The 16275-nt window shown below is 40.1% G+C and overlaps 1 protein-coding gene across 1 annotated transcript in view; it reads right to left on the bottom strand.

Annotated features, from left to right (window-relative positions):
- LOC115572175 (sodium channel protein type 4 subunit alpha B-like) overlaps nt 1-16275 on the bottom strand; it is a 43110-nt gene continuing 26835 nt past the window's right edge. The window contains exons 17-28 of the mRNA XM_030402004.1: nt 11836-12246; nt 7782-7899; nt 7534-7688; nt 6661-6834; nt 6116-6142; nt 4694-4816; nt 3923-4195; nt 3716-3769; nt 3493-3630; nt 3090-3194; nt 2636-2906; nt 1-1318 (exon numbers count right to left, since the gene is read on the bottom strand). Coding sequence (XP_030257864.1) covers nt 87-1318; nt 2636-2906; nt 3090-3194; nt 3493-3630; nt 3716-3769; nt 3923-4195; nt 4694-4816; nt 6116-6142; nt 6661-6834; nt 7534-7688; nt 7782-7899; nt 11836-12246 — 3081 coding nt within the window. The 3' untranslated portion in view covers nt 1-86. The remainder of the gene's footprint in view (nt 1319-2635; nt 2907-3089; nt 3195-3492; nt 3631-3715; nt 3770-3922; nt 4196-4693; nt 4817-6115; nt 6143-6660; nt 6835-7533; nt 7689-7781; nt 7900-11835; nt 12247-16275) is intronic.

Raw genomic sequence — 16275 nt, 5'->3', positions numbered from 1 at the left:
TTTGACCATGAGTTATTTTGATCTATATTCTCTGCTGTAAACAAAACAGACAAAAACCACACAAACACTCTCCACACGGTCGAGTCTCAAAGAAAGGTTTCCTCGTAGTTTTCACCAGGCTCCCCGAGTTCAGAGTCTCTGGATATGAATCTGACGACCTCAGTGAGGTCACTGGCTCCCCTGGTCACACTTTCATAAGATGGTGGTGAAGACAATAGAATGTCCTCTGTTGTCTCTTCAACCTCCAACCCCACAGGTCCAAAGTGCTGCATCATGGAGGCTATCAGGCCCTCTGTTTCTGGAGCACTCTCCACATCCACTACAGTCTCGTAGTTTATCTGTCTGTAGAGGTAGGATGCCTGCTTCATCTGCCGGCGCACCAAGTGCCTCCTGTAACACCTCTGGATGATGATCGCAGACACGTCCTCCAGTTTGCGGCGCAGAGTGGAAGTGATGGGCTCGTGGGAAACCTTGGAGGGGTTGGTCAGCATGAACTTCTCCTCCATTTGCTGCTTGAGTGCATCCATCTCACCTGACTCTCCCAGGACACGCTTTGTGAAGGCAAACAGGATGTCCAGGCAGTGGATCCTATCCCCGCTGACCATCGGAAGGTCCATGGAGATCAGCTTGACCATGTTGGGCTTGGCTATGCGTAATGGCTCTGACAAAGTGTCAGCAAATATCGATAGCATGGAAAACTCAATGAACTGTGTGGCCTCAGAATCAAACTTCTCCCAAACCTCATAGAACATCTCAAAGTCATCCTCACTCAGCGGCTCCGTACTCTCCTCTGTGGCAACGCTGAAGTTCTCCAGAATGATAGCTATATACATATTTACCACAATGAGGAAAGAGATGATTATATAACTGACAAAGAAAGCTATGCCCATTGAGGGGCTGCCACAGTTCCCACGGGCGTTGGTGCCAGTATTGACAAAGTTAACGTCACACTCGTCAGGGGAGCTGGCCATGATGGGACTCAGGAGGTTGTCCCAACCTGCCGAGGTACTGATCTGAAAAAGGCAGATCATACTATTCCCGAAGGTCTCAAAGTTAAACATGTCATCAACCCCATCTTGTTTTTTCACGTAGGCAAAGTTCGCCATACCGAAGATTGCATAAATGAACATGACGAGGAAAAGCAGGAGGCCAATGTTAAACAGAGCTGGCATGGACATCATTAAGGCAAACAGTAAAGTCCTTATTCCTTTGGCTGCACGTATAAGTCGAAGAACACGTCCTATCCTCGCCAGTCTGATGACTCGAAACAGGGTTGGAGATACAAAGTACTTCTCAATGATGTCTGCAAGAACGATCCCTGAAAAGACGGAGAAAGACAAGGTAAGGACGGGTTATCCCACTGCAAAATAATGATAACGATCAACATTTTTATATTAACAATCAAATGTGAAATGTGTAACATGACGGGGATAGGAGTGAGAAACCAAAAAAACAGCTCCACCGCAGTTATCTGGAGTTTTGTTGTTAATAGGTGTTTCATATGTTAATAAGAGCCTGTTCTCACTCCCAACAAGGTAAGCACGACAGCCTGGTCAGTCTGCCCTAGCATGAGGCTGTAGTTTCCCCTCTAGCATCATTTCTGGAGGCACCCTTTAGTGTAGAACTAGATCAGGAAGAGTGAGACAATTCCAAGTTGGGCTGTGGTCAGGGTGACACGGGTTGGAGTCCTGTTTGACCAAGCTGATGTGTTTATGTTGTTTCGTTACTCTGTTTGTAAGTGAGCTAACTCGCATGAATACCGTAATGTTAGTTACAAAACTGACGGGACCAACTGAACACCTTTATTTCAACTGAAAGCAATCTTTTTCTTTAAGTAACCAAGCAGTTTTGGTGCTCAAACCTAACCAAACCGCAACCGTTTTACAACATTAATAACACTCCAAAAGTTATGACATGTTATAAAATGTAAACTGTGTCAGCAAGCTTCATTTTGGAAGCCTAAGCGAACATTACATATTTCATTTTGCTTTCTTGACTGCGGAGCCCTGCAGGTGCAAAGGTGACACTAGAAGGGCGAGTATGTAAATATGTATTCGTCACAACCTTTGGCCCCAATGGATCAGAGCTAATTTCTTTATTACAGTCAAAATCTGTAGACATTCTTTTCATTCGTTCATATTTTTTGCTAATTATATTGTGTGGCATGTCCTGATGTTCTTCCTGAAGTCTGAATCCATTCTTTTATCTGCTACAAGGGGGTTTAATGACAGAGCATATTGTTTACTGTACAGATTGTAAAGCCCACTATAGCAATGTGATTGTGATTTTGGGCTACATTAATAAAATTGACTTCACTTGACAAGCAGAGCGTCACAGCTTGAAGCTCAAGGCCACTTACCAAGCTGCTGCATTTGGGTAGCTGGGCGTTATGATATGTTGGATATACATACATATGCATATATATTTGTACATGGATAAATCTGCCAGGTTTTATCATTGAACAAAATAAATAAGTCCATGAGGAAAGAGAAGCCATGTTTTAAAAAGGTATTCTTCAACAACAGATAAACCATTTGCACTAACAAAAGCACAACAACTTGAATATATAATCCCCCTGGCAGAGGTAATAGGTACTGAGTTATCTCTTTTGGGCAGTGTGTCTCTTACTACTTACCAACGATTGAGAGAACTATCACCACGAAATCAAAGATGTTCCACGCAACTGTGAAGAAATAACAGCGGAGGGCAATGATCTTGATCAGGCATTCGGTGGTGAAGACCACGATGAAGACCAGGTTGATCTTGTTGAGGATGGTCTCCATGCGCTCTGACTGCTCATCGGTTTCCACCATCATGGTTATCATGTTGATGATGATGAGCATCATGATCATGATGTCAAAGGCTTGCTTTGAGACGAGATCGAAGAAGAAGGCTTGGAGCGCGTTCTATGACAAACAAACAGCAAATCAGTCAGTGAGTGTAACACTATTAGTACAAAATTGTTCGCAGGAGGGATGATGTAATATACATTCATCTAATGTGAATGTGATAAGAAATGGTTCATACACACACACAAAAATATATCTATAGGATGTTGTAAATATGTTTTTCTGGTGTTATTATATTACCCCAGGCCTTGGTATTGGTTTTTGAGGCTTTTTAGATCCTAATTTCTTCATAGCATTATAGTACTTCTTCTGTTCTTCAGTCATGAAGATATCCTGTCCACCTAAGTAAAGGCAGAAAAACCTAACATTATTTTACAGAAAAAATGGAAGAAAGAATTGATCAGTGATCAACAGAAATACAAGCAGTTTCCTTCAAATCTAAGTCAGTTAGTATTTTCACAGATATACTCATATTTGGTTTTCCCTGAAGATTGAAAAATGTCAAATATCTGAAATCCATGACTGTGTAATTACTTGTGACTGAGCCTGATTGGCTAATAAGTTGCATCCATCTTGTACATTCACAGAAAAACTTGCAAATACAACGTAAATAGGCCTGGAATCAGTGTCAAACAATACTCATCTTTCTCTTCTGCTGATTGAAATTGTCAATAATGACACCGATGAAGAGATTGAGGGTGAAGAAGGATCCGAATATGATGAAGACGACAAAGTAAAGGTACATGTAGAGGTTGATTTCTCTGATGGGTTGTTCCTCCACCTGAAAATAAACAGTTTTATTAGTCAGCTGATTACTGTGACATGTTTAGAATATAGGGTCCTGGAAATAGAACATATATACTTACTCCTCTTGAATCCACAGCTGCATGCATTATTTCCATCCATCCTTTAAATGTAGCCTACAACACAATATAGATTACACAACATTACCATCTGGCCACTGCATTGTATTGTGAATAATTGACTTTATTCATTATCATATTCCACATTCCTAAAAGTGTGTTTGACACATCTGACAAACTCCAAACAGTGCGGCAGAAAAAAAAACTCACCACTTGCAGAAGAGAAAGGTAGCCAAGTCCAACATTGTCGAAGTTGACCTTCACTTTTGTCCAGTAGAACTGGGTGTCATTCATAGAGAGGCACTCTGACTTGTTGTTGACTAAAGAGATGCTGTGGATGAAGCCTGTTCTGTTCACACACTTTCCGAACTTGCCAGCGAACAGGTTGACCCCCATGATGCTGAAGATGAGCCAGAAGATGAGACACACGAGCAGCACATTCATAATGGAGGGGATGGCTCCTATTAGGGCGTTCACCACCACCTGACGAGCAACGGAAAAAGGATACATGTTGGTCTCACAGCACTGACAATTCAACAATTAATTACATTTTAGTCAGATTATGCGTCTCGTTCTTATTTATCTCATGATCTAATGCTTGACTAATAATTTAAGTGTTCATCATCAGACAGTATTAGGGGGTGTGTTTGTACATAGTCACTACAAGCAGCAGAGCGCAATTTCACGCAAACTGGACCGTTAGGAGCTCTGTTGGAATGAACCATTTGGTTAATCAGAGCACTACTCTCTCAGAGCGGCACAGCCCACACAGGGGACTCTGTCTGAGGAGACAAAGTCAGTGTTTTATGTACAGCTGAAATGTTAATCCTAGCTTAATGTGGAAACCTGATGGGTAAATTAGGCAAAATAGTTCAAAACCCTCTAACAGTTGTTGATACAATTTGCTCAGAACCTCTGCATTATACTTAATGTAAAAGGAATATGTGACATCAGCTCGGAAAAGTTTGTTTTTTTCCTCACCCGCATCCCCTCAAATCTGGACAGAGCTCTGAGAGGTCTCAAAGCGCGCAGGGTCCTCAGTGACTTGATCGCCGTAAAGTCAGAATATCCCAGTGAATTTGCTACCAGGCTTATCAAGGACACCTATATGAAGTACAGGAAGACATGTATACATTTAAAAGTGTAAGTCAATTCTTGTTCATGTTTAAACATTTGGGGAGAAAGGTAGCAATAGATATATATATATATTTTAAAGATCAAAAATATTGTACAATGCACTGAATAAGAAATATTACATAGTCCTACCAACACATTAGTCAAGGAAATGCATATATTTTTGGACATAACTTTTAAAGAAAAAGTATAAAATATGTTATAAAAGACAGGTAGAAAACATTTGAAGAGCCAATAGTTTTTTTGTGTATTTTGGGACATTCCACAGTTAGGAACACATTGACTTAATTTTTGAGGTTTAGATTTAGTTTTGGTTGTTGTGTCATCTTTTAGCAAATTTAGACTTCCACTCTATTCTACATCCAGAACAAAACAAAATGGTATTCCGCTGTTGAATGACCCGTGGATGACAGCTATGAATGACAATGGCATGATGAAAAAAAATGAAAGAAACTTCATGTCATGACTGATGATGACAAAACACAGACAAGTATGCACATATAGACAAACAGTGTCCATGCATGCATACTCAGCTATATATGCATATTCAATATGTATATATATCAAATAGAGTGAGTTTTATAAAGAATTTATATCTGTCTTTGCCAAATTTGTTTGCCAATTTGCATCCAATTGATCCAAGTTTATTAAAAACAATTTAGGACCAATATGGCCCCAATGGTCTGTATTTCTTTATAAAAGTCTATTTACACATGTGTTTGTCCAATATATCTAAAGAAGATACTCAAAATAGTTTATTTTTGGGACAAGAGAAGTTTTTGGCTCAAAGAAAGTACAGACAGTGAAATAAAAACTCTGAGTAAAGGAAAGTAAGGTGGCACTTTTCATAGAGAGAAACAGAGGCAGGTCTGACAAATAACACACAGTTTAGACATAAACTCAACCGGCGCATTTCTTAATTAACAATAAGTGTAATGTCTGTTAAGCAACATATTTATAGGTTTAAAAAGCTGGATAAGAAACACCAGATCTTCTGTAGATAAACCTAAAAGTACATGGCACTGCAGTTGTTCTTGATATAAAAGCCAAGGTCCTGAAGTAAGCGATTCAAAGAATGACTGTTTATAGCACCACAAAGATTTTAGCACATTTCCAAGAAGTGCAATTGTTTAGAAACAAGACAGTGGCTTTTGATATCACAACAGAAAGCACTTACGAGTGAAGAAACACAGAAGCATTTGTGATGCAGATGCACATTTTCCAGTCTCAGAGCCCATACTCACCTGGGACCTGCTAACTACAACTTACCCTAACAATAGAGCGGTCTGTGGCGATCTGTGTAACAGCAGGTGAAATAAGAGGTCAAGTAGAGGCCTCGGGCTGCAAGCCTCGGGCGCTTCGAATTTCTACACACTACGGAGCCATCTATTTTACCCAGAAGTTTGCATGAAGATGCTCAGAAAGTGTAACATGACTCCGATCGATGGAGCACTTCTTTGTATTTGTCTGGTAAAATCCTGGCATGAAAGCAAATGTGAATTCTAAAGTGAAACAACGGTTTAGAGTGTGATTAAGCAATCTATATAGTTCTAGTAAATTGGCTGTTTTAATTGGGGGTCACTTTAACAAAATTTTGGTCCCGAAATTAGCCAGTTATTGCAAAGCATAGATTAACTGTCAAGACTTTTTCTGTGAATAACAAGCTGTAAATACCACAATCATAAAAGGCTATGTTCGGATACACTAAGAGGGATTACAACTGAATCTCAACTCCCAACATGTGATTTTTAATTACCAGCACTCTCTCGTTTAGTGTGACATAACGTGTGAGTTACAGCTACATTTTCACTTACATCCACGATGAGAAAGTCAAGCCAGCACCAGTAGTTGGTGAAATATTTCTTGAAGCCATATGCAATCCACTTGAGGAACATCTCCAGCACAAAGATGTAGGAGAAGACCTTGTCAGCAGACTCCAACACTACCTTCACGACTTTCCTCTTCTCTATGTAGATATCTTCAAATGCCTGCAGCAGAAGGTTTGAGAAAACATCACCACAGTGCATTGCAACTGTTGGTTCAACATACAAAACGTCAGTAGTAGTAGTTGTGTGTCACAGCAGTAGTGAAGAGCAAGCACCACACCATTTACAAGCTGTTTACTTTGTGCAACTAATAATCACTAATAATATAGCACGCAAACTGACGTTAGCAGTGCATTTTTACCGAGTGAACAAGCTAATGTACAGGACTAGATGTGTTCACGTTGGATAAGGAGAAGACTTGATGATGTGAGGTGATGTGGTTGTTGTTAAATGTCTGTGGCCCGTACAGCAGGCTGATTTCTGGCTGTCAGTCAGGATGATAGTCTGCTCTGATATGATACAATGCTGGTGCTGTTGCTTGAGGCAAAGATTTGATTGGCTGTATTGAAATAAGTTCTTTATCTTATAAACAAGCTTCTGGCAAACACTGCGGGCACTGCAGAAATTCCAATCCAACTTCTAGAAATGTTTTATTGATGTCAGCCTATTGTTTAAATTCACATTCAGCAATGAACTACCGTAGAAGTTGATTTGTTGGTGGCGTGGTCCGCCATACCTACTCTGAATTTAACACTGTGAGAAAATGACATCAGTTGCACTTCTGTTTGTGTTTCTACAAAGTATCTGCTCAGTGAGTTCCCAATTTATCATTGTTCATCTTAAATGATCTAGAAGCCGTACCAGAGCCCCACTGCTGAGCAGGATCATGAAGATGATGAAAGTCTCAAACCAGCTGTGCTCCACGATCTGGTAGCAGGTCTTCCTCAGCCTCCACCAGGCCTGACCCAGACCGCGGCTGGTATCGATGTGGCAACACTTACAGTGCCTCGAGCAGACTGGGTGGGAAGGCAAAGACAGATTAAACCACACGAATCAACTGTGGAGTAAAAATAACTTTTCAATGAAAGTTGACGACTCTTAATTCTTACATTCTGGGAAGCATTCCTCCGGCTCCATACTCTCTTCATCCAGCATTGAAAACTCATCCATCTCCTCTCCAGGCTTTCTCAGATCCACCGTGCTGCCCTCTGATAGGCTGATCTTCTCCTGCATAGTGGGAAGTATCAGTGTTACCAACCAATGTCTTACTTATGATCTGATTACCGTATGTGCTTAACTAGACCTCCATAACATAACTGACAGTTTGTTGTATTGGTGGGTTTTGCAGGTGTTATCCATCAGGTGTCAAAGGCTAAACATCTGCAGTGAGATCACTGATTGGGGAGTGGCCATGAGTGCAATATGCTTAAAAGTTTCCAAGCAACGCAGCAAAATTTTTTTCTGCCCTGTATTCAGACCGGACTCATCCCATCAAAGCTGGCTCACCTAGATGGATTGCCTTTCCTTTCAATCTCTTCAGAGCCTTAATACAATTTTGATGAGATTTTCGCGTGTTGCAACAGCAACATATTTCACATGATTTATAGGACAGAGGTGCAGCTTCAATCCTATAAACCAGTACGAGGTCTAATCCAGCATTAAAGAGCATCCACACGACCTGGAGACCAGATTACCAGCACTACCAGTCTCAGCGCCCTAAGACAGAGCAGAGAGTGCACAAACGCTGCCTTATGCTTTAAAGTGAACCTACCTTAAGAAGAAAATGTAAAGTGGGTGATAATTCATTCCCAGTTAACTTTGTCATACCCACAGTCTTGCCATTTCCATGTGTACTTAAAGCTTTACACATGTAAAATGCATCCTTGTTTTTTTGGTGAGCAGCTGCTGATGCCCAGTTAAGCTGGTGGAGGGCTGGAGGAGTTTTTTTTTTTTTTTCTAATTTCCATTTTCCCTGAAGCCTAATTCTGGTTTGTTGTGGTGCGAAGCACGGCAGGGAAAGAGGAAGAGAGAGAGAGAGAGAGGGAGAGAGAGAGAGAGCGAGAGAGAGAGCGCCAGACTGCAGCCCACTCAGCTCAGCCTGGCCCTGCCTGGCTCTCCTCAGCTGTGTCAGTATAATCTGCTCTGCAGGGCCTGGCTCCACATCTGGCCCGCTGCTGTCTGCCTGCCAGAGAGGACAGGAGCGACACACCCTCCACCTCAACAAATACCCACAGGACAGCGAGAGACAGAGGAATCCAGGAGAAGCAGGAGGGGCGAATTAGAGTAAGGCAAGAGGACGGTGACGATGATACTGATTTCTCTCAGCCAATCTCATTTCCTCTCTGTTATTTAAACAGGAGGAATTGAAAGGAAGAGTTTGGGACATTTTAGGGAATGCGATTATGCAGTTTCATGCAGAGAATTAGATGAGAAGCTCGAAACAATTCTCATGTATTACTGTAAACATGCTAAGCTAAGACCAGCGGCACGTTAGCTTAGCTTAGTGTGGCACAAACAGCTAGCCTGGCTCTGTCAAAAGGTATCAAAGTCCACCTCCCAGCAACTCTAAAGCTCAGCAACGAACACGATGTATCTCCAAATCCTCACAGTGCAACCCCACAGTCATGGTAGGACTTAAAGGTGCACTATGTAGTTTTGGGGAAGAAATTCTAATCAGAAGAGAAAGATCTTCACTGGCAAATTTTTTATGCCTAAACAAACTCTTTGTTGTCATGACTGAATAAACTGAATCAACAAATTGAACAACCTTTAAAGAACTACACAGTTTCATACTGCTTTACTTTGTTTATATTTGGCGGACCCTGCCACCCTTCTAGCTTCAAACAGTGTTCTGGGGACCTTATTTTTCTCTGAGAACAGCTGATTTATTCAGTTAGGGAAAAGATAAACATTTCCAAGTATACATTATTACCTCAGTGATACTGTAGGTATGAAGATCAAAGATAAAGTACATTGTGCCCCTTTAATATAAATAAATAAGTCAAATAAATAAATAGTCAAGCACATAACCCCCGATTTAAACACTCAAATCTTTCTCTTCTTCAGTTTTTGCACAGATTAAACAAGCAACACAGGCTATAAAATGTTTAATTGCGAGCTTCAGAGATGCGGATTATGCTTTCTGATTGCAGAGTCAGCCTAGCTGTTAGCCTAGCTAACCCACTGTTACCATTCTATGTGCTAAAATAACTTAACTGAGCTAAACTTGGACTGGTCTGGATCTTTTTATCTTACTACTGCCCCAAAGGATAATAACTATAGTTCTATGAATTCAGCCATTATTAATTGTGTTATCTCCACCTATGCTTTTCCTCCCTCAAGTGCCTTCTGTGAAAAGGCTTATTACAACACCTTGTCATATAAAGTGCACAATTTTGAAAACCGATCCAGATACTCGCCCGACTCACTGTTTGGGATTAGTATTCACAGCAAGGGGCTGAGTCTGCTACGCAGCACCCCACTGTAGAATGCAGAAAGGTCTGTAACATGATAAAAATGGCACAAACAAGAGGCAGAAACTAAGTAATCCCTAATGATAACAAATAATTACTGACTAAAAATACTTTTTTTTTAGGTTATCAGGTTTTTTGCCAGATGTTTATTGCACGATGTCAACCCTCAATAAGTTGTACAGATTTAAATAAAACATCTGGATTCCCAAGTTATATTTGTCTCACCATGGCACTCGAGTCCATCAGAGTTCACCTTGTCTGCTCTACAGATTAACAGCTTACGTCTCCGGAAAGCCTCCACATCGCCGTCCCCTTCATAGCCCACCCCCACCTCTATTCTGCCTGTTTTGTCCCACACCCGTCACCGTCCTCTTAGAGTTGGCGGATTGGAAAACTGATTAGATTCTTGAACTTGGTGAATGTTTTTCCTCTTAAGACTAGGAGTCAAAACAAAAAACTGCTGAATTGGCGTATTCTTTGAAAGAACTTACTAGAACATTTTCTGTGTAATGAGACAAGAGACAAGCTGCTTCTAAAAAAATCATATTGTTCCTCCTCGTGGTTCGATTTTCCAATTTATTTCTTACCCTTGTACTGTTAATATTATGACAACAGTGTAAATGAGATTCAAAGAACAAAAACAAAATACTGTGTATTTGCAATAAAAATCAACTGTAGCAGGCGTGAATGAACTGACCACACATCAGTCAAGTCATATAACATAATTTAACACTTTTTATTATGAGTCATTAGTTTCCAAGAAATTTCTTGAAAAATATGATGTATTTTCCTTCTATTTGGGAAAACAGACGCAAGTTTGTTTAGTGCGATTGCAGTTTATTCATTCCAATTAATTTCCAGTGTTACCTAACAGTACTTATGAATGAATGTTTATCCGGTTTGGAATGGAGCTTCAAGGAAAAGCTTATTGAATCGTATGACATGAAACAAATCACTTTACCTATTTATTTACTAAAAACTTTTGAAATTGTTAGGAAATTACAGAACCATTAAATCAAACAATAGCCGTAAGTGTTTAACATAATTCTTCCCTCTTGGGCAATGATGCTTCTGGCTTCACCCAAGTAAGTGAAGTAAAAGCAGTTTCACACCAAGTGCGAATTTCCATGCGGATTATTCGCACGGAAATTTATAAAAAATGATTTCATGGGTTATGATGGGAGCTTGCACACCAAGTGGGAACTCTCATGCGGCAAAAAAAAATCCGGAATCACTTTGTCGTCTGCGGAATTCCATCTATGAAACTACACGCTTGACCAATGAAATAGTTTGCTTTGTAGGCGGGAAGTGCAGTGGCAGTTCTAGGTGGGGGCCAACAGTGGCCAGTGCCCCCGTTACTCTGATTCGGGACCCCCCCCACCTTTATCAATTTTTTTATGTTCTCTTTTACATTTCCTGTCTTTATGTTTTTTCCTCCTTTCCTTTGATCACCCTGTTAGTTTTACCTGCCCATTACAAGTCTTTCCTTATGTATTCAAGTCTGTGTGTCTCTTTGTCAATTTGTCTGTGTTTCTATGTCAGTTTCCCAGTCCTGCGTTGCCACATTGGTTCCCTTGTCCTGTTTGCTCCTTGTGTCCTACCTGCGCTCTTTGTATTATGACACAGAAGGATAAACCTACTAAATAAACTAAACCCAAAACCATCACATCTCTGGATGTGCAGAACTCACTTTGTTGTCTTCATCCTCTGATGATTCAGAAATCTCCTCCTCCTCGAGGAATTCCACGTCAGACTCTCCAGGTGCGATTGGAACGATGACAGTCAGGTTCGGGTTTGTCATGTAGCTGTCCTCCTCTGTTATGATGTATTTCTCTCCATAGCGTCCAAAAATTCCCCCATTGCTTTCAACGTGATTTCCAACTAGCTTAACCCCATGACTCGGTTCTTTTGTCTGCTCCTTTCGACTACGTTTCAAGCCGCGGTTGAAGAGGTCCGTGATATGCGTGACGAGCCAGGAGACACCAGTATTGATGCGGGCGATGGCGATCTGGATGTTGTTCAAATCGCCGTCTTCATCCGGGGCAGACAGGTTGTCTGAGCTGAAGGAGCTGAGCAGCAGGGCCAGAAAAAGATTCAACACCTGTTGAAATACAAATGTTACTTTACATGACATTTGTTTTGGAGATATTATCAGTGTCTTGCTTTCATCTTATAGCCATTCAGTCTGATAATGGCAGAAAATGCTGGATTTACATCTTTCTTTACAAATGCCTAGTCTAGGCAAAAGGATCACACACCTAATGCATGACATGAGAGCCCACATATTTTGTCAACACTGGAAAATCCTGCATTGTAAAGTCAGGAGGAAATACTCAGACACATATGGCTTTGTGTGCTTTCAGCTACACTGAACTCAAGTTTCCAAACATCAAACTCCCAAGTAATCTGTCTACTAGCTTAGAGAGCAGCAGCATCAAGCACATCTTTGCAAAGCAGCATGTATGTGTACGTGTGCGTACTGCCTGTGCATGTGTGATGTGCACAGTTGGTAAGGATCATCTTTAGCCACTGAGCCAGTCAGAGATGGGGAGCATGAGCAGATGATTAGTGATGAATGCCCTCCGACCTTCTCGCCCCTAAGCATCCTGGATAATCCCTGGGATAAACAGCTTTTCCACGATTCATGCGCAGAGGAGGTTTCTGTCCATTAAACTGTATAAGGAACGCGATGGTCTTTGCCCTGACAAGGTAACAGAGTCACTGGTGGTGCCTTAATCCAGCTATTGTAAAACAGGAGAATGGCTATGTGTTCTTCAAGTCATTTCACCATTCATCCTTTGTCAAGGCTACTGAAATTATGATCATTTAAAGCTGTATAAAGAGGTAAGAAGGTGTGAAATTACATGAAACCACCAGCTTAAAAGGATATAATGGAGAGATAAAGTAGACAGGTGATTTTGCCATTGACAATAGTTACTTTTGCCACCCCTGCCAAACTTTGCATTCTAGCATGACAAAGTTTACAAAAATAACCATGGCACATTAAACATTTAAAAATTCTTCGTCATTTTCTAAACTATGTGTTTTCAATTTTACACAAAGGGAAACAAAAACAGGCTCTTCATTTCCAAATTTCTACTTCTTGACAATGGATTGTTGCCTAAAAAGTCTGATTTTATCAGCTCTAGCTAGCTGGTGTATGCTAATGCTAAACAGTACTTTTTTTTTTTTAAATCAGCCCCATAGATCATCTTAAGAAAAGTTTTAAACTTTGTTTAGGGGTAAAATTCCTAAACATTTTCAACATTGATTCTATAAGCATTGTGTTATGTCCTGTTGACCATTGACGGTGAAGTCATGGCTCTCTGCCAATTCATTTAGATAGGGGCCTGAGTATTGCTAAGATGTCTGCTGGTTGGCCATTGCCTTAAAAGCACTTTTTCATTTTTCTGAAGATAGCTTCAAGGTATTGGTCAATGTTGTGCTGAAAGTTAAAGTTATTTAGCTAACGTTACTTTGAAAAGCAGACATTTCTAGCTAACGTTACTTTTTTGAGTTGAATTGTAGCGTTATAGATGTAAACGTGAACATTTTGAGGTAAATAATGAGTTAGCGCCTAACATTGGTGTTAACTGTTAAACATAACATGCACCTAAAATTACAGCCATGGTCTTGTTAGCGTGGAGCATCAGATTGGATTTCCAAAAATCTATTTCAATTAATTTAAAAGCTGATGTTAGCTAACTAAAGTGTGAGTAATGTTGCCCCGCCCGGAATAGTCTTAAAGGCACTAATGGTACTGTCATCTACTAGCCTAGTTATCTTGCTGCAAAATGAATTGTTAGCCTTTTGGTATATTTATTTAGTGTTAATGAGACCATTTTGGCTAGCTAACTTCAAAAGATGATAAAAGCATGTATGTGTATGATCTGTTGTCTGTTAGTGTGACATTAAATCAACAGTAGCCTCCAGTTGTCAGTGTAAATGTTTGTTTCAGCTAATTATTGTTCCATTTAAATTAAGTTTAAATAATCCTGTTATTTCAACTGACTCCTTGGTGGGGTCAAATAATGCACTTCGTCAAAATCGCAAAAGACTAGGTTTCCAGAATTGCAATACTGAAACTGCAGCCTCTTCTACTGCAGGCCCATGCGGCTCTTTTTTTCAGACATAACAAAAACTGATTCAAAAACCCATTGGTTTTGAGACAAGGGAACAGGAGTGCAAAAATGCTAACTCACTTAGTACTCATTCCAGTTGCACTCTATAGATCTGCACAGATCCCAGCAAGGTTGACAAATATAAATATTAATCGAGAGTTAACCAAAAGGGTTTTTAAAAGATTTATGACAGATACATATCAGAGCATAGGATTAAATGTGGAACAAACTAGCATGTCATGACCAAGAGAACAGAGGGCATGATGGGAACAGGTGTTTGAACCATATCCAACAGGAAGTCCACGCTCAAAGCCTTGCTCCATTTTTTTCTAAAAGCCGAAAGGCTTTTAAAACTGTTTTGTGGCAGAGCTGAATTGACTGTACTGCAGATGATGCTCATATTTCAGTGCATGATACTATTCTAATTTTTGCTTAGTGTAAAATGCAAAAGCCACTAGTGGCGTACTTGTTTCTTATTTGGACTTACATAACACATATCCCCAGCAAAGTTATGTTGTGGTTGGGTCAGGAGACTGAACATAGCTTAGGTAAAAATAGAAGAAAAAAAACAACAACCTGAAAATGCATTCTAGCAAAAAATTTTATAATTATAATAATCATAATAATTATAACAATAAAAATGTTAAGTGTCATTAGTGCTACAGAAACAGATTACAACAAAACAACATGTGGGCTTGTTTTATATGTTTCAAAAATGACTCTACACTAATCATGAATAAATGCTGTGACTGCCTGCGCTTCCGGATTTTTTTTAATCTGCTCTCATTAACGTTTGCTTACAGGACACAGCTGGACAGCAAATCACCATATGGGTGGACTAACAAATATACGTATCCTTTCTATGACTCTGAGTGACAGCAGTTGTTTACAAACAGAGCTGTCACATAGATGAACCATATTCTATAGAAACAGCTGCATGTAATGATGTGCACACTGTGTTTGATCATGCGTGAAAGTCTGAATCTGAAATGACTGGACTGACACTGAAACCACTCTGTGGCCTTGGCTGATCCTTTGTACTGTCCTTTGGTCACAATTTCACCCATAAGGCTTAGTTCATTAGCAGCGGATAAAACATTCAGCCCTGTCGGTCATGGGGCTGCGGAAAAGCCGCTCCTCATGCAGAGTGTGTCTGCGGCTTGCACGACAGCATGTACAAACAATATATATATTACTTAAGAGGGACAACACACGGTTTATATGTTGTCCAGACATGATCGGTTTTGGAGTCTGCAAATGCTAATCTGTAAAATAGTTAGCATGATGCTGTGACACAACCACTTTCTCAGTAACAATCACTTGTGCAAGAGTACCTAAGAAAGAACACAAACCACTGCAGCTACACAGATATCTGAGTTTGCAAAATGTATCAACGAGCCTCCAACAACTGTGAAAGGATGTCCCAGCCTCATTATATGGAATCACCAATCCTGATTGGTTCAACATAATCCCTGATTACTCATGACATCATCCTTTGGATTTGACAGCAGTTACACTTGGGTCCATTGATGTGAAATTTAATTTCTCTCTAGGCGACTTCCTGTTGTTATATGCTGTTAAAGGATAAGGCTGCTAATATTCTGTCTTTTTAACTCGGCCAAGGAGGTTATGATTTAACCTGTGTACGTTTGTTGGTTGGTTGGTTTTTCAGCACCATTACACAACTACTCAATGGACTTTCATGAAATTTGGATGGAGAAAGGGTCCATACCCAGAATAGACCCCCTTAACTTTTGATGCATATCCAGATAAAAGGACTGATCTTTCTTAAACATCCTGAAATAATGCATTTTCCCACATTTTAGTTCATTTTGCAGGGAAATAAATTAGCTGTTTGTATGTGGCTGGTTTCTATAAGTGATTACAATGTGATGTGGATCCAAACAAAAATCTGGATGTAGGGGATTTAAATATGTTTTATATCTAATCTAATTAATTATTTTTTGTTTTATGATATTGGATTAGGCTTGAATGCTATCAAGTATTAT

The sequence above is a fragment of the Sparus aurata genome, chromosome 21 (genome assembly GCF_900880675.1).
Source record: "Sparus aurata chromosome 21, fSpaAur1.1, whole genome shotgun sequence".
In the NCBI taxonomy this organism is placed as follows: domain Eukaryota; kingdom Metazoa; phylum Chordata; class Actinopteri; order Spariformes; family Sparidae; genus Sparus; species Sparus aurata.
The sequence above is the reverse complement of the archived record's forward strand: the minus strand, read 5'-3'. Positions and strand labels throughout refer to the sequence as shown.